Source organism: Bos taurus, chromosome 19 (genome assembly GCF_002263795.3).
Source record: "Bos taurus isolate L1 Dominette 01449 registration number 42190680 breed Hereford chromosome 19, ARS-UCD2.0, whole genome shotgun sequence".
NCBI lineage: Eukaryota > Metazoa > Chordata > Mammalia > Artiodactyla > Bovidae > Bos > Bos taurus.
The window spans coordinates 51,021,109-51,044,671 of record NC_037346.1 but is presented as its reverse complement, the minus strand read 5'-3'; the positions used below and the strand labels follow the sequence as shown (position 1 = coordinate 51,044,671).

The following is a 23,563-nucleotide window of genomic DNA, read 5'->3' as shown; positions in this document are numbered from 1 at the left end:
GCCACGCTCCAAAAAAAATGAGATGGCTCAACAAGAGCAGCCCCAAGCTCACCTCCTCTCCCTAGAATGTCGGAATTCCAACCCCCATCCCCGTGCCTAGAAGTTGTAAGGCAGAGACGACAAAAGGCAGAAAATTTTAACTTTATTTGGCCAATGTGTCCAATTCCAATATTGTGGTAGAAATGCCTGAAGAACTGTCAACATGTGATTCAGCTCAAGCATCCTTGGCTGTCTCCCAGCCTGGAAACGAAGGGTCCCGGTTCTGCCTGGCACAGGCCTCAGGCCACCCTGGACATCACAGAGCAATAAGGACCCTGGCTTGGGGAAGGAGGGGGCTGCTGGGCTTGTCCTGGGCCCAGCCACACCCTCCACTCACGGTTGGGGAGCGGCCTGTGACAGAGACCGGAAAGTCTCCATTTAATCAAATGATGCAGGAGCCACGCTCCACCATGGCAATACCGCATGAGGTGAGGGACCCGTCCAGCCTTGCCTGGTTCTGCCCCACAGAGGGCAGGAGTCCCAGGGAGGCCTGGCCAAGGTGGAGCACACACCCTGACGTCCAAAAATGTCTAAAAATCCCACAGACGGAATTTTTTTAAAGTGATAGTATAAACCTAACAGGAATGAGAGACATTGCCAGCGTGAGAGTCCAAAACATTTTAGCGAGCACTCTGGACAAAACCATGTACAAAAAAAGTACATCACGATTTAAAAAAAAAGGCCCACCAAGATGGGCTGGGCTGGGCTGGCCTGGAAATAAACCCTTTTCCAAAAGTTGAAAAGCAAAGGAAGACGGGTTTAGATTTGCACGTGTGGTAGAGTGAAGTGTGGCTTCAGAAAAGTTCCCTGCATTTCCAATCGACGCTCCCTCGCTGGGAGGGTCTGCGGGCGTCTGGAGGCTGTGCTGCTGGGTGTGCAGCCCACTGGGAGGTGCCGGGTTTGGTGCCCAGGTCTGGCTCTCTGTGTTACAGTTCATCTTTCACAGCTTTTTGATCATCATCTTCCTCCAGATCAGGCTCTTCTGCTTCTTCAAGATCTTCTAGATCCTGGGACATATGATGGAAAGGAAGGGTTGTGAGTAGTCCAGGCTGGGCCAGCTTGCTGAGGCCATGGACTAGGGACCATGCCAAGGACTAGGGACCAGTCTGGCGCTCAGACACAAGCAGCCACCTTTGGTCTCTATGAGCAGATGCGTAGATGTGTGGGGTGGCTTCTGGACGACAGTGAGGCATGGGGGCTCCTGCCCACAATATAGGGTGGAAGGAGAACTGGTGCTCTGGGAGTTCACCCCATGCTGTCAAGCGGGTGAGTACTTGGGCCTACTCCATCCATGGCACAAGTATGAAGACTGAGCAGGGAGCCACTGGTGTGTCATGTCCACCCCTCAAGTCCTAGAGTTCAAGGGGCTGGTGACAGCCCACCAATCCCAGCAGCGCACTCGGCCCTGGCGGTCCTCACTGCCCCCACTGCACCCTGCAGCCGGTCTGCCCCTCGTCCCACATCGCTGCACTTCCGGGCGGACCCTGTGGCCTGAACTGACCATTCCCTCCACCACCCGACCCAGCCCCACCCTCTTGGCCCAGATGCACTTCTGCTATCCCCTCCACTCCCCCCAGCTGATGTAGAGAGGGCCGAGCTCACGCTGGGCAGAGCACCTCAGCTGACAGAGAACATGCTAGATGTGCCTGCGAAGGTTCCTGAGCAAACAGTGGCGCCTAAAGACCCTTCCGATCTCACACCCCACCCCGTGCAGCACTGCGTGGCAGCACGCCCCACAGCCCGCCAGGTCCAATGACTACTTACGTCATCATCTCCGGCCCCATCCTGGCCACCACTCTCCAGGAACTTCTTAAAACCATCCAGTGTCCGCTCCCCATTGTAGTCGATGACCTGTAAGAAGCGGGGATGAAATGTGAGATGCGGTCCCCCCGACAGCCCCCCAACTCCTCCGCACTCCCCTCAGTGGTGGGCGCACCGTCCTGTCGGCGCTGGCGGGGAAGAACTTGAGCGTGGGGAAGCTGTGCACTTTCACCGCCTCCACCTCGTTGGCCGTGGAGTCCATCTTGGCGATGACTATGTTCTCGTGGTCCTTGTACGTCTCTCCCAGCTTATCCCAGATGGGGGCCAGCTGCTTGCAGTGACCGCACCACGGGGCATCTGAAAGAAAGCTGTTCTGCGTCTCGCTGGGCTGGGAAGTACCCCGCCCCAGCAAGCCCAGAGGAGTGGAGGGCTTCACTTACAGAACTCTACAAAGACGTTCTTTTTCTCATCAAAAGCAACCTCTTCAAAGTTCTTCCCAACCAGCACTTTGACAGGCTGCTTGTCCCAGTCGTCAGGCAGCTCCTGGCTCATCAGGTGGGGCTAGAGGGTGAGTAGAGAAGAGTCAGGCACACACAGTTGCCTGGGGACCCCTCTGCCACCTAGTTGCTCTGTGCGCCCCAAGGATCCTCAGCACCCTGACCCCAGACAAGGTCCGCACCTTAATCTTGCCCTCCAGGAAGCGGTGGCAGAACTCGGTGATCTTCTCTGCCGTCAGCTCATCTGACTCTGGCTTATATTTGGTCATCTCCTCCTCCAGCGTGATGAGGCGCACGGCCGGGCACTCCTCTTTCTTTAGGCCGAAGAATTCCAGGATGCGCTGGTTGTCAGTGTGGTCGCTGTCGATGAAGATAAACAGGATCTTGGGAGAGAAAAGGCATGTTGATGGCACTGCACAATGAGGGCTCCCTAGACTTCCCTGCTGCCCACTCCCCAACAACTGGGACCCCCACACTAAAACAGGCTGTCCCAAGGCAGGAGGAACCCTCTGATCAGCCTTTGATCCAGGGGTGCTGAGCAGCTTGCGGGCCACAGGGAGCACACACCTTGCCCTTGAAGCTCTCAGCCGCTTTTTTGAAGTTGCTCAGCTTGCCCTCATAGTCAGACACGCTTTTCGGCAGGAACAGCAGGATGTGAGTCTTGATTTCCCCTCCGAAGATCTTCGGGGCTGTCTGCGTTGGAAACACAGGTTACTTGGTCTGGGACACAAACCAAGCTATCGACACGGGCTATTCTCTCCTTGGCCCCAAGGCCACCACACACCTGGTCTCTGTAAGTCAGGGTCCCCAGGACCAAACATCAGGACCCTCCCCACCTGGGGCAAGATCAGCAACAGAGACACACCTGCTCGGTGAACTCAATGACCAGGGGCAACTGGTTGTGCTTGATGAAGTCCAGAAGCTTTTCTTTGGTGACCTCCCCCTCAAAGTTGTTCCGGCCTTCGTCAAACTGTGGACAGAGAAAGGCGTGGGTGCCAAGGCTCTCCACAAAGCCCCCTGTGGCCCTGGCCAGCTGACCATGGCCAGGAAGGCAGTCTACAGCCTCAGTTTCCTGTCTGGGTTGTGACAGCAGTTGGGGGGCGGGGGGAGGCCGGCAGGACACACGTCTCCATCCAAAGCAAACCAGCTGATGGCTGCTGGACACACCCTCTGGGCACTAGCCACAGTGAGGTCACCAGCAGTGCACAAAGGCTCCCATGAACACCGGCAGGCAGCCTCCCGCAGGCTGAGACCGCAGCAGCTGGCTCAGACCGTGCCCGGCACGGTCCTGACAAGCCATGAGAGCCCCATGTCCTGGGTGGGGTGCCAGGGGACTCCCTCATTGTCAAGTCCCCAAAACTGCAGCCCTCCAATTGTGGGCCTCACCCCTGCGGACCCAAGGCCCTTCCAGGGCGGCCGCAAGGTCAGACCGATTTTCACAACCACGCTCAGACGGCAGGTGCCCTGTCATGCATTCCCCCCCAGAGTATGTAGTACGGCGTGTGACACTGCGTCAGACTGAAGGTAAACAGGAAAACCCAGCTGTCCTCTGTTCGGACAAACATTAGAGACCAACAGAAATCTAAACCACCACTCTGGCCATGAAAACACTGGGAAAAAATTTTCATAAAAATGTTTATTTATTTTTTTGGCCACACCATGCAGCTTGTGGGATCTCAGTTCCCCGACCAGAGACTGAATCCCAGATGGATTCCTAACCACTGGACCATCAGGGAATTCCCCCCCAAAACATCTCTTTTGATAACATGTAATATGTATTATTGTTATTTTAGAACGAACAGGGTTTTTTTTTTTTATTTCTCAGTTCTAACATGTCTAACACAATAAAAATAGGTAGGTATTCCACACCAAAAAAAAAGGTCTTTGGGAGCTCCAATAATCTATTAAAAAAGAGTTTCAAAGTCCTGGAGCCATGAAAAGCAAAGGCTGCGGCCATAGAGCTGAGAGGTGTGGTCCCAGCTCCAGATGGGTGGGCAGACACAGCTCCCTGCGAGGAGGCCGAGCGGTGCCTCAGCCTGTGCGGCTGGTCAGTGAGCCTCCCGTCACCTGTGTGAACTCAGATGGGACCTACAGAGAGAAATCACTCACCTTCCCTGCCCGGCCATTTCCCTCTGCATTTTCCCAAAGTAACTAGCCACTTCCCATTCCCACCCCACTAGCTGAAGCTGGCTCTGCCTTCCCCACACCCGTGATGGGAAGGTGCAGAGAGACAAGAAGGACATGGAGGCAAGAGGCTGGCCACGGCCAGGCTCCATCAGGCATAAAGCAGATCTCCCATTAAGAGGCAGACAGCCATCCCTGCTCCCCCAAAACCGCCGTGTCTCTACTGAGACACGACCTTGGTCGAGGTAATGATGCCACGTTACACTGTGTTCAGTGTCTCCTTTGGTGAAAAACAAACAGCAAACAGCCCTTATGTATCTGGGGACAGCCACAGGAGGTCTTGGGGCCCTGGGCAGAAGCCACCCCACCAGGCTGCAATGAAAATGTCACAAAAATAAGGCCCCACCCCCACTCTTAAGCCCCTGGCTTCTAAGATGAAAGAGAAAAACAAAGTAAACACCAAACAAAGACACAGGACGATCAGCTCTCGAACCAGTGGTCCAAGCAGACCCAAGCTGGGACTCGGACTCAGAGCTGCAAGTGGCAGCTGGCCATTCTTGGGAGCCCCATCTCTCAAGGCTGCCCACACAGAAGACCCTGCTCACACTCAGGAACTCGGCAAACAGCCTGAAGCAACACTAAAGGCGGAGAATGGGGACAGTGGGCCGAGGGGAATCTGCACCTTCTTCCTCCCATCCGTAGAGCTGTCTGCCCGACTGCAGTTGTGACCCCAACTGACTCCTCAGCACAAAGCCCATGGGCTCTGCCAGGCTCACAACTGCCCAAGGCAGCATGACATTCCAGCATGGCTGCCAGAAGCCAGCAAGTGGAAGAGGGAAGCCCCCCTCACTGTTCCCCTTCTCCCCGCGTAGATACCAGAGACTTGAGGCCGAGAAGAGATGAGCAACCATGACTACAGTGTTTGTAGAACAAAGAATCATCCTTTTTAACCTTCAAGGACATGTGATCACCAGAACCAGCATCAATCCAGTGTGACAAGTGCCACTCCAGATCTCAAGAGTAATAGAAAAGGACGGTGTGGATCAAGCTGATGAAAAGGGGTTTGCAAGCGCCACAGGCCTGAATCTCCCCATCCTTCACCCAGGACTGTAGGACGCACCCAAGACATTCTATTCAAGGCCCCCAGGACCTTCATTCCACTCAACTCCATCCAACTTGGCTGGGTCTTCTCCTAATCAGCTGTTAGTAACAGTTTCCTGGGAACCTTTGGGAAGACAATTAACTAATTTAGCAATTCTGTTCCCTTTAAGGGATGGGGTGAGGATGGCTACTGAGTGAAGAGAATGTATATAATACCTCTTGTTTTGAGGAAGAGGAAAGGACTTCAGAAATAGCTGAAAGCAAGCTACCCCAGAACCCAGAGCACCTGGGAGTGCTGCCCTCCCTAGCCCAGATGCTAGAGGCTCAGCAGTGCCCCACCCAGGAGTGCACACAGTGGGGAGGCTGGGCCCCCCAACACTGTGTCCTTTCTGATCACTCAGTTCACCACTTTGCTGTAATGCTACAACTACCTTCTAACCCTGGGAACAAAACAGGACAGGAGTCCAAGGCCTAGCCCCTCTCCCTGAAGATGCAGCTCCAGCGCCAGCTCCCCCCGTCATAGCCTTCCCTCCTCCTCCACTCTTACCCAATCCAGGGACAGCTGTGTCCCAAGGGCACGCATGCTTGGCCAGCCCCAGACCCACTATCTGGTGGCTAAGATAAAAAAGAGACCCCAATCACCCACCAACTGCTGTGCACAAACACCAATCCCAGCTGTGTCCTAGCAAGAGTGCAGAGAAGTCAAGAGACACACGGCCCCTTCATGACCAAGCATAACAGACATGGGGCCAGGGGAGCCTGCAGAAGCCTAAAGGCCCAGCTCTGCAACAGAGTGGGAACACATGCCACTAATACCCCACCGTGGAAACAGAAGTGACAGCTGCATGTTACCACGAACGTAATTAATGCCACCGAAAACTTCAAAGTGGTTAAAACGCTAAACTTTATCACGTCTGTCTCACCACAGCTTTCCTTTAAAAAGCTAATTCTCTGAAGCTACTTGGCTTGCATAAAACATCACAATGGGGCCAACACAGAAGCTGGACATAGGGCCCACAGCAGAAGGGCTGAAGGCCACAGTCTAAGAGGCTCCTACTACCTGACGTTGCAAAACGGGCCCTGATAACAGGCGGGCCGCAGTCCAGCAGCCAGCGCCACCTGGGCAAGGTCCTCAAAGGCCCGGAACTTCAACTCCCCACCACGGAGAGGGGGGAGCGCACTCACCTTCTTTTTTTTTTTTTTTTAATATTTATTTGGCTGCACCAGGTCTTAGTTGCAACATGTGGGATCTAGTTCCCTGACCAGGGATCAAACCTGGGCCCCCTGCTTTGGGAGCTGAGACAGTTAACCACTGGACCAGCAGGGAAGTCCCCGCACTCACCTTCTTAAAGAGGACAACCCCATCCTTGTCCAGCTGGTATTTGGAGAACACATCGCTGTTAGATGTGATCCCGAAGGGGATGTCATCAATGGCCTCTGCTGCCAACAAGAACTGCTTTGCGGAGTCCGACTCCATGTCCTGGAGAGAAGAAGCAGAGGTGACCACCGTCCCAACACTGAGGACCCCTACCCTGGTCAGCAATGGGGGACACCACAGTGCCCAGGTCATGGCAGGTGGGAGGAAGACCCAGGGTGAAGTTAACGAGCCTCTACCTTGAAGAAGCCAATGACGGCCACCTCACTGGACTCCACCAAGGCCTCTGCAGCAGCCCCGTCGGACAGCGTGCTGGCAGCGGGGCCCGTGCGCTTCTTCAGCCAGTTCACGATATCATCCGCTTCTCGGCCAGCTGTGCCCAAACACAGGCAGGGTCCACTTGATATCGGGGATGCACCCACCCTCCCCACCTATCCTTATCCAAGCTCTCTGCCAAAACCAGAGCAAAACATCACCTTGCCGTAAGGAAAGGAATCTTGTCTACATACCTACCCGAATTCCAAGGTTAAAAAGGCTTGTATGTGTATATGGGAAACTGTGGATGTGTTTAAAGAAAGGGAAGACAACAGTGACCTCTGGATAACAGATCATAAATCACTTTTGCATCTTGTAAATTTTCCTTGATATTTAAATTCACTAAACACATGAGTACTTTACCCCAAGTGGTCTCACACCAGGCTTCGTCTTATTTAGCGATGTGGTAGGGTTGGAAGAAAGGGCTGCTTAGCAAGACAGCCTCGAGACTAGCTTTCCCCTGAAAAAGCAGGTTGGGCTCTGCTGCCTCGTGCACCCAGACTGGTCAGGTGTCCTCAACCTACACACCTCCTGGACTGGCAGGAGAAGAGATCAGCCCAGGTACACCATCACGGCAGATCAAACGAGAAGGAAAAAATCTGCTCCTCCCAAGACTGAGACCAGTTGCCCTTTATCCCCTTGTGTGACTACATAGTCTGACTTGGAATAGGGTTGCCAAATCTCACATTTAAAAGGACTCTGCCTAAAATTAATAAAAGCTGTGCTATCAGTTACAGGAGGAGTCAAAAAGAGTTTTCTCATCTACAAGACCTCAGTGTTAGTGACAGGATTGTGGTTAATTCTGCATATGGCACTCCCATTCCAAAAGTGAACCCAAGTAAAAGTGGGAGCAACAGAACAGCAGCCTACTGAGATCAGAGCTGATGTCAGAATGAACAAGACGGGCTGCTCTAAAGGATTCGTGCGGATAAGCCACAGAACCAGTTTCACAGACAAAGATTCCCCTTTTGTCACCGGTACCGACTGGGCTACACAGAGGCGGCGGCTGAGCAGCAAATGAGGGAGGGGCCGGTGCAGCTAGGCTTGGATTTGAGCTCTACCACGACCGCCACAAGCCCCAGCTTGGTACCCGCTGATCTCTGTCTGCCCCTCCTCTGTGAAAGGCCCTCACACCTGCCCTGGTGGCAGGCACACGAGAGAGTGAGCAAAGGCTGAAACGTGTTGTTCCACTTGCTCAGCCTCCCCCGACCCCCATACTGGTCAACCTAAGGACCAACTTCAGCCGGCTAGCCACCTTGTGGGATGACCCTCTCCACTTGACAGAACGTTCCTCACACAACCCTGAGGCTGAACTAGACCCTAGAACCCAGTCGGAGAACAACTTCTCCTCCATACCTGTTATCTTCCAAGACCCTGTCTACTGGCAAGGAAAGGACAGCGCCGCGTTCTCACCTGTGTACTCTTTGGGGGAAGCTGTGTCTCCATTCTTGAAGAACTTGATGGTGGGGTAGCCTCGGACACCATACTGCTGGGCCAGGTCAGACTCTTCAGTGGCATCCACCTTGGCCAGTCTGATCTCAGAACCTTCTGCCTTCAGCTTCCCAGCTGCTTTGGCATACTCCGGGGCCAGAGCCTTGCAGTGGCCGCACCATGGGGCGTCTGGGAGAGAAAGCAAGACCTAGAAAGCAGCACCGACCCACTCCACCGCCTCCCTTCCCTTTTCCTTTGGTACCGCCCTCCGTGAAATCTTTATTTCTGCACCAGGATAACCCCTCTGAATGCAGGGGCTGTGGATGCTCTTGAGCAGTATTAGACAGGGGGTACGAAAGACAAACCACTGGTTCCTACTCTCCCTCATCTTCAATGGTTAATAACTTCCTACTACCTGTAGGCAGTTAATGCAGTCGGGTCCTAGAATTTCCCTTTTGGAACCAGAGAAATTAAGAAGCTAAAGCTAAAGCCATGGCTGCTGTATATTTACTGACGAGTCATAACTATGAGACACACATCTGTGAACACTAGCCAGAGACTCACATCTAACACAAGTTCTTTAGATTCTCTCTCAACTCAGGTTAGTGGCTATGTTGGGCCTAAGATTTCCACCTGAGATAGTCAGGGCTCATACACTTACGAACACAAACAAAGGTTTTGGATTCTGGTGGGCAACACTGTTCATCAGAAGACAGCTGTCCCTGGTGAACGGTGGTGTGGGCAGGGGCAGTGCTCTCCGGGAACTGGTCCAGGTGAGCAATTCGGAGGCTACCCCTTGCATAGTCCTTCGTATTTGTGGCAGTTCATAGAGTCGACCCTACTTTCCTTAGGCTAACAGAGGGATCCTGCCATGTGGACGTCAGGCACAAAGGCACATCCAGGATGTCTGCCCTCGGTCATCATATCAAGGTCCAGCTGGGCACGAGGGATGCCCCCAGGACGCGGGCAGCGTAGGGACGCTGACAGCAAGTCTGTGAGCTGTTTCCGCTTACAGATGGGCCTCTCCAGGGGATAGAAGTCAGCGCGTCTAGGGGTGGCCCGCTGACACCCCTTTAGACTCCAACTCATCTCTGGCGGGGCCAGGGAAGGAAGCGTGGGGAAGTGCGCCCAGGTCCCCCATCCTCCAGCCCCTCTCCGTCCCCCAGTCCACCCCGGTGCCCCTGCTCCCTCCTCTGTCCCTGCTTCGTTTCTATCCCGCGAGTGGCCGCGAGGCCCGGCCCGGACGGATGGACGAGCTGGAGGCACTCACAGAACTCCACCAGCAGGTACTTGTGGGCCGCCAGCGCCTCGTCGAAGTTGCCCTTATGGAGCACCAGGACGTGGTCCTCCTCGTCGGGGGCGCCGGCACCCGCGCGGAATAGCGCGGTCAGGGCCAGGCAGAGCAGAGCGCGGCGCAGCATGTCGGCACAGACGCGGCGCTTCAGTTGGCGCCGCCAGGACAGCAGGCCACGAGAGCGCGCGCCGCCCGTCCTGCTCTTATAAGTCCGGCCGCCGCGCGCGCGCCCGCCCGTGCCCACCTCCGATTGGCCTGGGGGGTCCGGGGCCCGCCTCCGCTGCACTCGCATTGGGGGCCCACACAAGTCACGGCCCCGGATTCGGAATTGCTACAAGCACCTCCCTCGCCCTCGCCCGGGATTGGTCGAGGAGCTCGCGCTCGCACTCGTCCCCGGCATCTCATTGGCTCCTGGAGAAGAACTTTCTCTCTCTCGACTTGTGACTGGTGGTTTTCTCATACACCTTCCCCGGGCCTGGAATGGCTGCTACCTTCGGGGACCCGGGTTCTGCGGCTCCTGATTGGCCAAGACATGCGCGCTCCCCGCGCGATCCTTTGTCGAACGTGGCAGTGGGGAGGATTCCTCAGCTGAGGGGCGGAGCCACGCTTGCGCCTCCGAAACCCCTCGTGTTGCTTTCTGACTGGACCGCGTATCCCCACCTGACACCGCCCCCCGGCTCTGCAGGCCGGAAGCTGGGCTGACGCGCTTCCGGCGCGCGTGAGGCCCGTGCGGTTCCTGCCGTGACGGCTGGTGTCTTGTGCGGGCGTTGCCGGGGTAGCCTCCCTGAGTGGCCATGGCGCTACTTGGTGGCGGCAGAGCGCGGTGCAGGGGCAGCGCGCGGGGGGCCGGGGACGGCCCCACGCGGAATGCAATGGAGGAGCCAGCAACGCCCACCGGGGCTGTGCCCGGAATGGGGCCACTCGCCTGGTGAGAGGCTCCGGTCCGGCACCGTCCACTGTGGGCACCTCCCTGTCTTCCTACAGGCTGCCTCCCACGAAGCGGCCTCCGGGAAGCTTTCAGGCGACCGGGTAAACCTGTGCCGTCCGCCACGGGGTTGGCTAGCGGCCACTATCACCGAGCTCTACAATGCGACCGGGCAGTGTGACCCGGAGTGAGTGTAACACACAGTGAACACACAGATTGAGGATGGAAGAGAAGTGTACGATATTTCCTCGATGACTTTTTGTATGGATACGTTGGAATATTTTGTTGGGTTAAGTGAAAGTATTAAAATTTCATATTTCTTTTTCTTTAATGTGGCTTCAGAGCATTTAAAATAACATGCGTGGCCGGAATGTTAGCTTCTGTCCGGCGACGCAATTCTGGACGGAGCAGCGCCTTGCCCTCAAAGGCTCAAAGCCCAACCCCCAACCCCGTCGACACTCTCTTCATTTGTGTTCACTTCCTTTTATGAAATGCCACCCCCACTAAGACTCATCATCGATTTAATAACTTGGCAGGAGGGAGACACTGCTACATTAAATGTACACGTTGGCTATAGTAACATCTTGGTTTTAAAAATGGTAAAACAGAAAAAGTATGTTTTTGTACTTTAGAGAGTTTGCATTTGTTGACACCTTGCTCCTGAGGGCATGTGTTCTCATATCCTATGCAGTATTCCTTCTAGAATATGAATTTCGGAAGGTCAAGATCAGGTTCTCTGTGCCCCTCCGCCAGTGCCAGTAGAGCAAGAATCAGGAGGAAGTGGTTGTACCTCCTGGGGGGTACTTTACTGGAGCTGGGCCTCCCAAAACAAAAGGCCGTGAATGATGTGTCTGCAGCCTCCAGCCCACTTCCGTGTTCTGGCCTGGGTGCTGGCCTGCTGAGCAGCAGGCCTGGCTCATAATAAGCATCACAGGTCTGCTCTGCTCTCTGGGAACCGGTGGGAACTGCCTCATGTCTCCTGCCCAATCTGACCACGTTTTTGTGATTGCCATGACTGTTTTACAGACCACAATTTGGGGCCTGAGACAAGGGATCTTTGTATCACATCTCGATTTCAGAGGCACTCATGAAATCTGAGTTTAGATACCTAAGTTTGGGGACTTTATAGTTTTTTCAGCTAACAGAATGAAGATATACTTGGTGACACTTTGGAGGGAGCTTGGCCTCATGCTGCTGCTGCTGCTAAGTCACATCAGTCGTGTCCGACTCTGTGTGACCCCATAGATGGAAGCCCACAGGCTCCCCCGTCCCTGGGATTCTCCAGGCAAGAATACTGGAGTGGGTTGCCATTTCCTTCTCCAATGCGTGAAAGTGAAAAGTGAAAGTGAAGTCCTCAGTCGTGTCCAACTCCTAGCGACCCCATGGACTGCAGCACACCAGGCTCCTCCATCCATGGGATTTTCCAGGCAAGAGTACTGGAGTGGGGTGCCATTGCCTTCTCCCACTTGGCCTCATAGCATGTGGTAAATAGTTGAGACTACTGGAACCAAGGGGAGAACAGACCAGATGCAGAACAGCCAGGATCTGAGCTGCTGGTGATGGTTGAGCCTTACTGTGGTTCAATTTGAACTCCCTGGTCAAAACCAAGGGCAACTGGGACACGTCTTGATGCAGGTGATGACAGAGCCACTGTTGTGCAGCCCAGATGGACACAGCCAAGTCATCCTTCTGTGAGGACCAGGGCCTCACCGGGGCTCCGGCGTGGGCGGGGGCATGATGCTTTCATGCTCTGTCTGCATTGATGGACCTTCTCAAAGCACAGTTACCCATCATGAATCAACCTGTGCACTGACCTGTGCAGGAGCAGGGAAGCGGGCTTCCCAAAAAGCGGGAGGGAGGCCAGGTATGGTGATAGCCCCAGGTCTCCAGTTTCTGGGGCTGGTAAAATAGCTGGGTGAGGTGCAGGGGTGCAGCCTGTCCCCCAGAACATAGGCCAGGTTCAGTGTGCACCTCTGCAGGCCTTGGCCCTGAGGGAAGGGCTAGTGTCTTTTTCCTAAGGCCACTCACAGGCCTTTCAAGGGCAACTCTAGGAAGAGGTGATGAAGCCATGGTCACTGTCACGCCAATGCCCTGAACTGAGTGTGTCCTTGGAGGGCAGAGCCTACCCACCTGGTAGCTGTGGCTCTGGCATCTCTGAACCCAGCACAGTCGGCTCAGGATGACCTCCAGGGGTCTCTTACACCCAGAGAAGGTGCTCACTGGTTAAACAACTGAGTGATCAGTGTTTGATAAAGACTACTCTTGAGTTCTCTGGGCATGGTGAGCGCAGGCAGCGTGGCGGGTGGCTGGGTGCCATTGAGCAGACTCAGCTATGGAAGGTAAACCATCGGTGATATCCAAAGAGAAGACTGCAGTGGTGTGTGGAGTCCCCACCCAGGGGCCTGCACGGCGTTTAGCAGTCACATCCTGGTGGTGGTGACCCAGTTGGGGAAGATGGGTACCCTGGTCTCCCTGGAACCCAGCAATGTGACTAGTGACATCAGCAAGCCTGTGCTGACCACGAAAGTCCTCCTCGGGAAGGATGGGCCTCTCATCCATGTCTTCGCAAAGAACCTGGTGGCATTTGTGTCTCAAGAAGCTGGAGAGTTCTCCTCGCCCTGGACATGAAGGACAAGAGCATGGAGGTGGTGATGGCTCTGAAGGAGGTGATCCAGACATGCCAGGTGTGGTGACGCTGGCATGGTCACCCCTGCTCTCCAGGAGGGCCATGTGGCAACTCAGACACCCTCTCAAGGATTTGAAGATCCTCCTTTAGTTAGCAGGAGCTCTCTCTGGCTTTGGCCCTTGAAGTTGGAAGAAATACAGACACCTCAGGCTGACCTTGGTTTGGAAGCGGGCGTCCCCCTGCAGAGGGAGGACAGGAAACATGTCCTGAGAAAGTTTCGAGTCCTCCCCAGGTCCAGGCAGCCACACCCGTGTGAGAATTGACAGAATGAGTCATGGCCCTCAATTGTTGGGGGAAATTTTTTTATTAAAAATAAATGCATATCCCCCTCCAAAAAGTTCTCTGGACTTCCCTGGTGATCCAATGGCTAAGACCAGGCTTCCACTCAGGGGACACAGATTGGGTTTCTTGTCAGGGAACTAAGATGCTGCATTCCACATGGTGTGAAGAAAAAAAAAAGCAAGCGCATTCTCAGAATAAAATAACTCCTTTTTAACCCAACTGGAGGTATTAACAGCAAGCTCATGAACACCCAGGAATCCTCTTTACTTGCAGATTTCTACTGTGGAGCAGCAGCACGGGGCCGAGGGCTGTGCTATGGGCCACAGAGGTTTGCACACAGATGAGCTGAGACACAGGTGGGATATAGGAACCAGGTGCAGTGGTGAGGGAGGCCGTGGTAGACTGAAGTGGACTTGGATTGTAAAGCATGACAGTGCTGAGTATGAAGATTCTAGTAAGCTGCAATAACTGGTGGGTAGTCCATGAAAGGCGCTGACCTGGTGCCCATCGCCATGCTCCTCAGTGGAAGAAGGGTCCCTGTAGGGGATGGCTGAGGGCCATGGACAGGAGAGAGTGGAGAGGGTTACAGGTGCTGGCTCATAAGGGTGGGGAGGCCAGGCTCAGGAGCACTGAGCTGTACAAACGGGTTTGGGGTGGAACCAGGAGGATCAGGTTAGACTTGGGACCTGAGAGACACGTCATGCAGGTCCTACAGGTGCCACCTCATGTTAGCCTTCACGAGGGGAGGAACCAGAACAAAGTCCTGGCTGCTGGCAGGGTGCCTGTCCAACCTGGCACTTGGGGTCTGAGTTCACGAATCAAAATCAAGCTTGGAAAATCCAAGAGTCAAGATGGCATGACTAGCCCTTCTGGCCTGCCAGAGCCTCTGAAAGCCCTTGCCCAATAAACCAAATTGCTGACAGCACAGGTGAACCCTAGATTTGAAGATTTTCACTGGACATTTTAGGAAGTGGACCAGGAGAGTTGGAGGGGCTCTGGCTGGCCCTGGGGCTCCTCTGGCTGGCTGAAACTATAGCTGCTGCCTGGAAGCCTTTCGCCTCCAAAGGTAGGGCTGTTTCAGAGGTATGGGCATCTTAGTTTTGTGAGACAGGCCTTGGGCTTGGGAACCCAGGGCTGTGCAGTCTGTCTTCCCCTGCCTAAGGCTGGTGGTCCCAGGAGGTTGGTTAGGGTCTTTGTCCCCTGTGACTGTGACTCTTGGATTTATGTTTGGGCCAGCTGCTGCAGAAAGTGGCAGTTTGTCCTGGTACCTAGCACAGGGGCCCTGGGGTAAGGAAAGCCAGGCGGTAACCAGCCCTGTGGGAGCCATCCTGGCATGGCATGTGGTCACTGGCACGGGGGTGGGAATGAAAGGGTACTTCCTGGTCTGCTCCAGCTGGCAATAAATCCTTGAAGGGCTCACCCTGCTGCTAAGAACTGAGAAAAGTGGCAGCCTCTGGCAGGCGTGGCCAGGGCGGGCACACAGACAGCAGCAGCCTAGGTGTGGCACACACTTTCCTCACCAGCTGAGCACAAAGGAAGATTTCACCCTGAAAGTTTTGCCACTGAGCCATGAAACGGGGTTTATGGACTCAACTTTGTCTGGATGGAACTGGGGATTCGTATATGCCCTCTCCTTGTCCAGTCGGTAAGGGGTGTCTTAGTTCCTGGGTGCCCTTGGGGGTGCTGCTGAGGCAGCACCATCCCTGCCACCCCAAGGTCCTGAAGAGACCCTGCCAAGTAGCGGGACTGGCAGCGGTGCATGCGTGTCTCGGCAGTCAGTCCTTCAGGGCTCCCCAGGCACTCTCCTATGCCTCCTTGCAGCGAGGGTCCCCATCTCCTCCCATCCACCCCGCCTCAGCAATCCCACCTTTGGCCCTCTGGCCTTCCATGCCACCCTCTCCACTGGCCCTGCTGCCAACTTCTCCATCCTCCCATCCAGCTCTGAGTTCCTGTCCTGGGTTCCCTGGGACCCAGTCATTGTATTTGTTCCCAAGTCTTCAGCATGGTTCCCCTTTTTTGAGGTTGGAACCATTCCCTCTCAGAGGCTCAGACAGGGCCCACAAGCGGTGTGCAGGAGTCACTTTAGACACCGGATGCCCCACTGGACCCAACTGTCCCCGACCCCTTTCCCCGGCAGAACCCACCAGCCAAAAGGACAGCGCTAGCCTGGGGGGCTGATGTGTCTGAGTAAGGGCTGTAACCCCCTTCTCCTTCACCAGCCACAGACAGTGGTGACTGCGCCTGGCCCCTGGCCCTCCTGCGGGTGCCCCGGGGAAGCAGAGCAACGGGGCCCCCATTTCCCCTTCCCCACCAGGAGATGAGCAGCAGACACCCTGGCTCCTTAGGGGGAAGTTTATTTCCCGGTCAGAAAAGGAGAAGCAGGGACAGGCGCCTGTGCATTCTAGGCCCGGGCCTGACCAGGGAGGGTGGGGTCGGGTGGGGTGGGGGCAGAGGGGATGGCTCCAGCGGTGCAAGCTTGGTCCCACAGTTGTCCTGGCTGGGTCCAGGGAGGGCCTGCTGGGGATGGTGGCACCGAGCCCGGGGGCAGAGGGGCAGACCAGCGGGCCCAGAGGACGGCACATATGGAGGCAATAAATACTGGCGGGCCAGGCACACGACTCCAGGCCGGCGGGCCAGGAGGGACAAGTAAGGCTCGGCCACTGGCTTTGTCTGCCGAGGGCTCTCTCTTGGGGCCGTGGGCTGTAGGCACTGCCCACTGGGACAAAGAAGGCAGAGGCGTGACGACACCCAGCCTCCCAGGTGGCCCTGGAGGCCGCTTTTGAATTTTGGCAATTTGGCTTTTCCCAAGCCCCTGGAGCTGTCCCCGCAGGCCTGGCCAGGCCAGGGCAGACGAGGGACCAGCACATCCCAGAAGCCTTCCCGGGCCACGGGGATCACAGACAGGGTAGGGACTGGGCAGGGAGACACCACATGCTCATGCAGACACAGGGTTAGAGGTTAGTGACGCCCCCACAGCACACGTTCCACATGTTAAGGCATCATGGTTAGACCGTTACTGACAGTGATGGATGGGCTGACCGGGGAGAAGTGAAAGCTGGAGGACAACCGGCCCCACGAGGCCCCATGCGGTACACCCCACCCCCACCAGGAAGGGGGCGACAGGAGTCCAGGTAACGTAACAGAGAAGGCCCAGGGGACCTGAGCACCCTGAACCCCACTGCGATGCCTGACTCCCGTGCCAAGGACTCAGGTCGGGTCAGGACAGTGGGGGAATCTCGAGGGATACAGAAGGGGAGGTCGAGGCCTCCCTCCCCACAGCACAGGCGGAAGCAGCAACAACACTAGACCACCGAGGAGGCTGGGGCCAGTGGGCTGGGAGGGTAGAGGAGGGACAGGCCAGCCAGGAGGCAGCCCAGGGGCAGTGGTGGCAGCGTGGGCGGGCCCTGTCAGCACTTTGGTTTGGGGTCAGGGGGTTGGGGTGGTGGGGTGGGGCGCGTCCGTCCTTCCGTCCGCCTGCCCTGCCCGCCTCCCGGCAGGGGCTCAGTCCTTCCACTCCTTCTTGATGGTGAGATTCCACTCCCAGGACAGGTGGTCGGTCCTGTCGTCGTCTGTGAAGCGGGACTTGATGTTGTAGCTGCCTCGAGCCAGCATGCCCTTGGGCGCCTCCTCCATGGGGGTCAGGAACTCATACTCCTCCGCCCGGGGCCCATAGCTCCCCACCATGTAGTCGGTCTTGTCAACTGCGGGGTGCGGGGAGGGCGTCCGTCAGGGAGCTGAGCTGGGCCTTTCCTCGCTCCCTCCCGACGCCCCTGGAGCCCCTGGGTGGCCACCTCCCCCCTGGTGCCCACCCTCACTCACTCTTCACGCCTTTCCTGTACGTGTGCTGGATGTACTTCATGCCAGACACAATCTCTCGGTTCACCTGCAAGGAGGCACCCAAGCGGGGCTCAGCCAGACTCTCCAGTCCGAGCCCCCAGCATCCCCCCTGAGCCTCCTCCTTACCCGGAAGGAGATTTTTATCCGATATTCCACACCCTCCTTCAGCACAAAGGACTGCTTCTTGAAGCTCTCCAGATCACCTGCGTTTGAGAGGAATGCCACACTAGGAGGTTCAGGTAGGGAGGCCACTCCGGCCCTGGTGGGGTGCTCTGTCTGCCCCTCTACACACACACACACACACACCCTGGCATCCCAGACCACACCAAACACACATACACACACCCCCCTTGGCATCCCAGGCCACACACCCAGACACCCACACACACCCCACCCCCCAATCCCAGGCCATACCAAAGCCAAAGCCTTATTAAAAGTTGCACTTCCTAGGCTCCCCACAAGAGGGTGCCAGCACCTCAACAAATTATTTTTAGGGGAAGCAGCAGGGTGCCAGGCAGCCCCAGCCAGGAACCTGGAGATGCCACTCACCTGTCAGGTCCAGCTCCAGGGGGCCCGGGGCAGTACTACACACCAGGGTTAGTCGGGTCACCACAACATTGGGGACATTGGGGTCTGCAGAGTGACAGCAAGTTAGAGCTCTGCCAGTGGGGGAAATAGTGGCAGACACGCAAAAAAGCAACAGGTGTCCACACACCCCACCAGGGCCCACTTACCAGCAGACACAGCCACACGGCCCAGAAGGGCCTCCTTGTACTTGCGCAGACTCTCGTCGTCCTTGTCCAGCTCCTGGATCTCCTGAATGCTCTTCTGGGCCGGGGGCTTATAGTTGACTGAGTGCTCGTCCTCCTCGTTCTCTGCCGCAATCTGTGCCAACTGCTCAGCTGTGGGCTCCTGCTCAGCCATACTCACCTCTAGCTGGATGTGAGACACCTGTGACCAGGGTAGCAGGGGCTGTGGCAGCCTGGAGGGACCCACAGTGTGTCCCCGCCTGCCCTTCTGCAGGACCTGCAGGTGATCTGCACAGCTCTCTGCAAGTGGCCAAGCCCCCAACCTGGGCCCAAGGGGAGGTGCACGTTCTGTAACAGGAAGGCAGTGACGGCCAGAGCTTCAAAAAGGGCCCAGACACAGGCTCCTGAAGCCCAAAGCGGCCACTCACCTCCTCGCCCTGCCCACCTCACAGGACCTCACCCCAGCATCCAGAGCTAAATGAAAGCTGCAGCCTGCTCTCAGAGGAAACCAGGCACAGCTCCCCTGCTGCCCAGGAAGCAGCAGCACCTGGGTCCAACCAGGAAGCACCAGGACCAAGTGCTGCTTCCTGTTCTGAGCTGCCCAGGCCCTCCCCTCAAGGAACCCTTTTGCTGGGTTCTCTCTGACCATCCTGTTCCTTCGAAAACGCCCCAGCTACAAACCAAGGCCTTTGTGCAGGACATGGGTCAGTCATGTCTCACTCCAGCCCAAACACAGGGCTCCCCTAGAGCTCAGGTGACGGGGCTAGCCTAAGTCCCACAGGTAAGTCCTAAAATGGCCTAAAAGACCCTACCTGTCCGACAAACCAATCTCTAACTGTGAGGGTCTATGACCTAGAATTTGGGAACTGCACAGCCATGTGATGGGTAGTCTCAAGATCCTCCTTCCGCCCGGGCCCCAGAAGAGCCCAGAGCAGTGGTGTCAAAGCGAGAAGTGATGGGGCAGCCACAGGACTTCCTTCGCTAAGGATGACCGTCGCACCCTGTAGAATCCCTGAGGAGTATCTGAAACCAACTCAGATTAGACCCGGCGGTGTGGGAGGTGGGTCAGGGCCACCGGTTGCCAGTAGAGACAGCCAATGCCGGGACGTGCGTGAGGACCTTATCTTAAAAAGGGCCGCTGGGGACCCGGAACCGCCGGGCCGCCACAGGCAGGGTGGGGCCGGCTCGTTTTTCCAAGCTTCCCTGCAGCTTCCTCTGGAATTCCTCTAGAAGGCTCACGCCCTAACGTCACCCAAGCGCGGCCGCAGGCGACAAAATCATTTAAGTGAGATGGCGAGGCCCGCACTTCCGCAGGGCCTGCAATCTGGGCCAGGCGAGGCCCGGCAAGCAGGGTGGGGCGCAGGGACCTCACCTCCCAGGGGAGGAGGCGTCCCGCCTGGCCCCTATCCGCGCACACTAGCGAGGAGGGGTCTGCCGAGTACGAGCAGAGACCACAAAAGAGGTCTGCACAGACCCCGGCTCCCGCCCCCGGCACACGCGCCCCCGCCTCCAGATCCCCGCGCCCCCGATTGCACGTGGGCCCGCCCTGCGCCCGGGGCGCCGCCCGCTGTCAATGCCGCCCCCGCCCTGCGCAGATTCCCCCAGCAGGACTGGCGGGCGGGGCGGGAAGCGAGAACAAAGGCGCGGCCCCGGCCTCCTTCCCCGCGGCCGCTTCGCTCGCCGTGCCCACCGCGCTCGCTGGCCCCGCCGCCCGCACTCACCGGAGGATCGTCCGCGCCGCTCTCGCGCTCCCTCCCGCACAGAATGACGAACGTCGCTGCCCCGCCCGCGCGCGCCCTGCCGGCCACTTCCGGGGTCACGCGACTTCCGCTCGCGCTGGGCGGGCCGCGGATAGCGCATGTGCGAGGAGCTGCGGGCAGCGCGCCGCCGCCATCTTGCGGGCCGGCCTCGTGGGCGCGTCCGTTTGGGCAGCGCGGCAGAGGGGACTTACCGGTTGGGGCTCCTGTGCCCTTTGCCATAGGCTTCTCTTAGTCCCGGGTATCCCCAGGAAGTCAGCCGGCAAGCTGAAGGGGCGGGGAAGTGAGACGGTCTGCGAGGTGCTGGGACGCGCTTGTGTTACGGGCGCGTCTCCGTCAGCGGGCATCTCTCCTTCCGAGGGCACACTGCCATCACGCCGCGGGGACGAGCCGGCACAGCCGGTCCCATCAAGGAGCCGGGGTCAGCGAGTGGCAGCTGTCCGGCCTTAGGCGGCCTTCGCGCCCACTCGCCGCTGTTCGCCCTCCCGGAAGTTATCGTCGGACGTTCATCCACGGGTGTCCAAATGGCTCTCTCCAGGCCTTTCCCCTTCCAGACCAAGTCAGCATGCCGTCGCCCTTTTGGGAGCTCCTAGCCCAGACGCCACCAGGCGTGGCGACTGTCGGACACATGCCCACGCGTTCAGCCAGCGAGCATTTTGCAGCCCCAAGCAGGGCCTATAATTTGTAACCAGCCTGGCGGAGCCTGCGCTGCCAACGCCGGTCTAGCATGCAACTCTCCTTCCTTCACCTCCTCGCGGAGTGCAAGACCTCAAATGCTTCACAACGAAGTCATCACACACCCCTGGATTGCGTGTGGTGGGGGCATTTTAGGTCACAGAACCTAATGTGAAATACTGACCTTGATATCTTTTGGAAATGTCTTAAGTTTGGGGGAATATTTGCGAGTTTTCTGTAACTAAGAGTCACATGGTCAGCTTAAAATGTAGAAAGTTTAGTTGGCCAAAGGCAGAGCATTCCAATATTGTATTTATTCCATACGCGCTTTTGAGGCTTCCTGTTGGCGCACCTGAAAACCGTGCCGCTAGACCCGGCCGCACTCGTCCTGCGTCGTGCTACACTGCAGAATCGCTGACTGAGCAAAAGTCTGTTTTTCGACAACCCAAGCGCTTTTTGAAACTATCAAACTCTGTCACCTATTGCTGTGTAAAAACATAACCCTGGAATTTAGCAGCTTAAAACGACCAACATACACTGTCTTTACCAAGGATCAGGGAGAGCTCCGCTGGGTGGTTCTGGCTCCAGTCTAGTGAGGTTGTGGTTGAACTGTGAGCCAGGGCCCTGGTTTCAGGATCTGCAGGAATTCCAAGCTCATGCACGTGCTGTGGGCAGGAGGCTCTGATCCTCACAGGCTGTTGGCTGGAGGATTTAGTTCCCTGCTGCCCACAGCTTCTGGCTTCTCTGTAAGGCAGCTGGCTTTCCCCACGTGAGGCCTCAGAAAGAGAATTCAAGCCAGGGAAACAGTAAGTGCCCAAAACAAAGCCACAGTGCCCCTCACAACCTAGTATGAGAGGTGCCCTTGTTTCTACTCTTGTGCTGGGCATGTGGAGCTTCCTCAATACAGGGCTGGAGGGGAGCATGGGGACATGAGGACAAGGAGACGAGCTGGGCCATTCAGCCATCTTGGAGGTGGCCCACCACATGGATGGAGGCAGAAAGAATGGGAATATGAAGCCCAGAGTTTCTGCCATCAGCGTTTACAGGTGCCCTCTAGCTTACCTCCAGCCCTGTGCCAGGTGTGCCCTCATCTCCGTACGACATGGAGTAAGTCTGAAGCAAACCTCAATGTCACTTCACCATAAATATTTCTACACACAATATTCTAAGTACAAAGGTCCTTTGGGAGTTAATAACTGCGGTACCATCATGCCATGTATGTAACAAACCACTATGTAACAAACCACTCCAGAACTTCCCTGGTGGTCCAGTGGTTAAGATTCTGAGCTGCCAATGCAGGGGGAACAGGTTCAATTCCTGGTCAGGGAACTAAGATCCCATATGTTGCTTGAGGTGATAAAATGAAAACAACAACAAAAAGATGACCATGTTGCATAGCGCTCAGCCTGGGCTGTTGACCCAAGGACTTCCCATATGGCTCCTGCGGAATGTTGGCCACTGGAACTTCAAAAACAAATGTTCCAAAAAACCTGTTTTCTATGCCTGAAGGAAGGGCAGGGCCCAGCAGTAAGAGCAGGTGAGAATTAGGAATAGAGATATATAAAACAGTAGCCAACATTCAGTTGACAAATCACTCAGTTTACTACACACAATTACAAAGCAAAGACAAGGGGGTAATGAACCACTACAGGGAGAAGCTTGAGAAGGAGGCCTCTCAGCATGAGCAGCGTCTTTGGTCCCGGGGCAGTAGGGCTCAAGACAAACATGAATGGGAAGTTGCCTTCTGCTCCAGCAGGGCCTCTGGCAGTGTCCGAAATAGCTGGAACAGCTCTCAACAATGTGGAGTAGGTTCCTCCAGGGAAGAGTTTTCAAAGTCACTGGGCATAGTGGTCTCTTAAGGAGCAGCAGTTAACCCTAGGGGGAGGGGTCTTGACTCTTAACAGTTCTTTTTCTTTGAGTGACAAACATCATCCTTCAAGCTTCTTATCTAAAGTAATACTCCTAGTTTATCACTTAAAATACAGTGCTACAGCAGACATTTCAAAACAACTAACATGGAAGTTCACATTGGCCAGTGTGACTCCATTTTTAACTACTTAACATATCTTCATATAGCTTAAATCCCACGAGTTTCACACAAGGTGAGTAGGAATCATAACAGAAATCACTTCATAACAGATTAGATTCCACCTCTCAATGCGAAGAGGAGCATAGGATGATGTGTGGCCTTCTACCACACACTGCCTCCCAGGACCCCTCAAAGTCTCATCCCATCATGGTTTCTGGTCAGGACTCAGGTGAGGATGAGTCTGGGGGTGTGGCTTTTCTTAATCTGAAAGTGGGGGCTGAAGACCCAGAAGACCTGCTTTGTGGCAGGAGGCAAACCTGTGTCATCTCACTCCCCGACCATCAGAATTGTGACCATAATGTGTGTTTCACACCAAGTTTTGTAGTAATTTATAGAGCAGTAAGTACTTGGAATACTAATCAAGAAAATTAACAAATTCTGTTTTTTTAATTATTTGTATTTAGTTTTGATTGCACGGGGTCTTCATTGCTGCTTGTGGGCTTTCTCTAGTGGCAGGCAGGGGCTTCTCTTCGTTGTGACGCATGAGCTTCTCACTGTGGCGCCTTCTCTTGTTAGGGAGCATGGCTGTAGGTGCACGGTCTGCAGTACTTGCATCACGCAGGCTTTAGTTTCTCCCCAGCATGTGGGTCTTCCTGCACCAGGGATTGCTCCCGTGTCCCCTACAT

The 23,563-nt window shown here is 55.9% G+C and overlaps 2 protein-coding genes and 1 pseudogene across 6 annotated transcripts; 1 reads left to right on the top strand and 2 right to left on the bottom strand.

Moving 5' to 3' along the window:
* Positions 1-124: 124 nt before the first annotated feature.
* Positions 125-10,114, bottom strand: P4HB (prolyl 4-hydroxylase subunit beta). Its single transcript, NM_001434990.1, has 11 exons — positions 9,914-10,114; positions 8,626-8,832; positions 7,137-7,270; positions 6,865-7,002; positions 3,163-3,267; positions 2,865-2,990; positions 2,480-2,680; positions 2,241-2,361; positions 1,976-2,157; positions 1,804-1,890; positions 125-1,046 (listed from the first exon to the last, which is right to left on the bottom strand). The coding sequence occupies exons 1-11, from the start codon at positions 10,062-10,064 to the stop codon at positions 966-968; spliced, it is 1,533 nt and encodes a 510-aa protein (NP_001421919.1). The 5' UTR covers positions 10,065-10,114; the 3' UTR covers positions 125-965.
* An 86-nt stretch (positions 10,115-10,200) lies between these two features.
* On the top strand, positions 10,201-13,847 carry LOC132343112 (proteasome assembly chaperone 3-like; annotated as a pseudogene).
* A 2,321-nt stretch (positions 13,848-16,168) lies between these two features.
* Positions 16,169-20,184, bottom strand: ARHGDIA (Rho GDP dissociation inhibitor alpha). 5 transcript variants are annotated; one of them, NM_176650.3, is made up of 6 exons: positions 20,138-20,184; positions 18,402-18,618; positions 18,217-18,300; positions 17,794-17,870; positions 17,650-17,713; positions 16,169-17,531 (listed from the first exon to the last, which is right to left on the bottom strand). In NM_176650.3, exons 2-6 carry the CDS (start codon positions 18,589-18,591, stop codon positions 17,332-17,334), a joined length of 615 nt encoding a protein of 204 aa, NP_788823.1. In that variant the 5' UTR covers positions 18,592-18,618; positions 20,138-20,184; the 3' UTR covers positions 16,169-17,331. The 5 variants fall into 5 exon arrangements, with proteins under 5 accessions (NP_788823.1, XP_059733741.1, XP_005221068.2 ...); XM_059877758.1 differs by having other exon boundaries at positions 19,229-20,182; XM_005221011.5 differs by having other exon boundaries at positions 18,402-18,764; positions 20,138-20,182.
* Between the last annotated feature and the right edge of the window lie 3,379 nt (positions 20,185-23,563).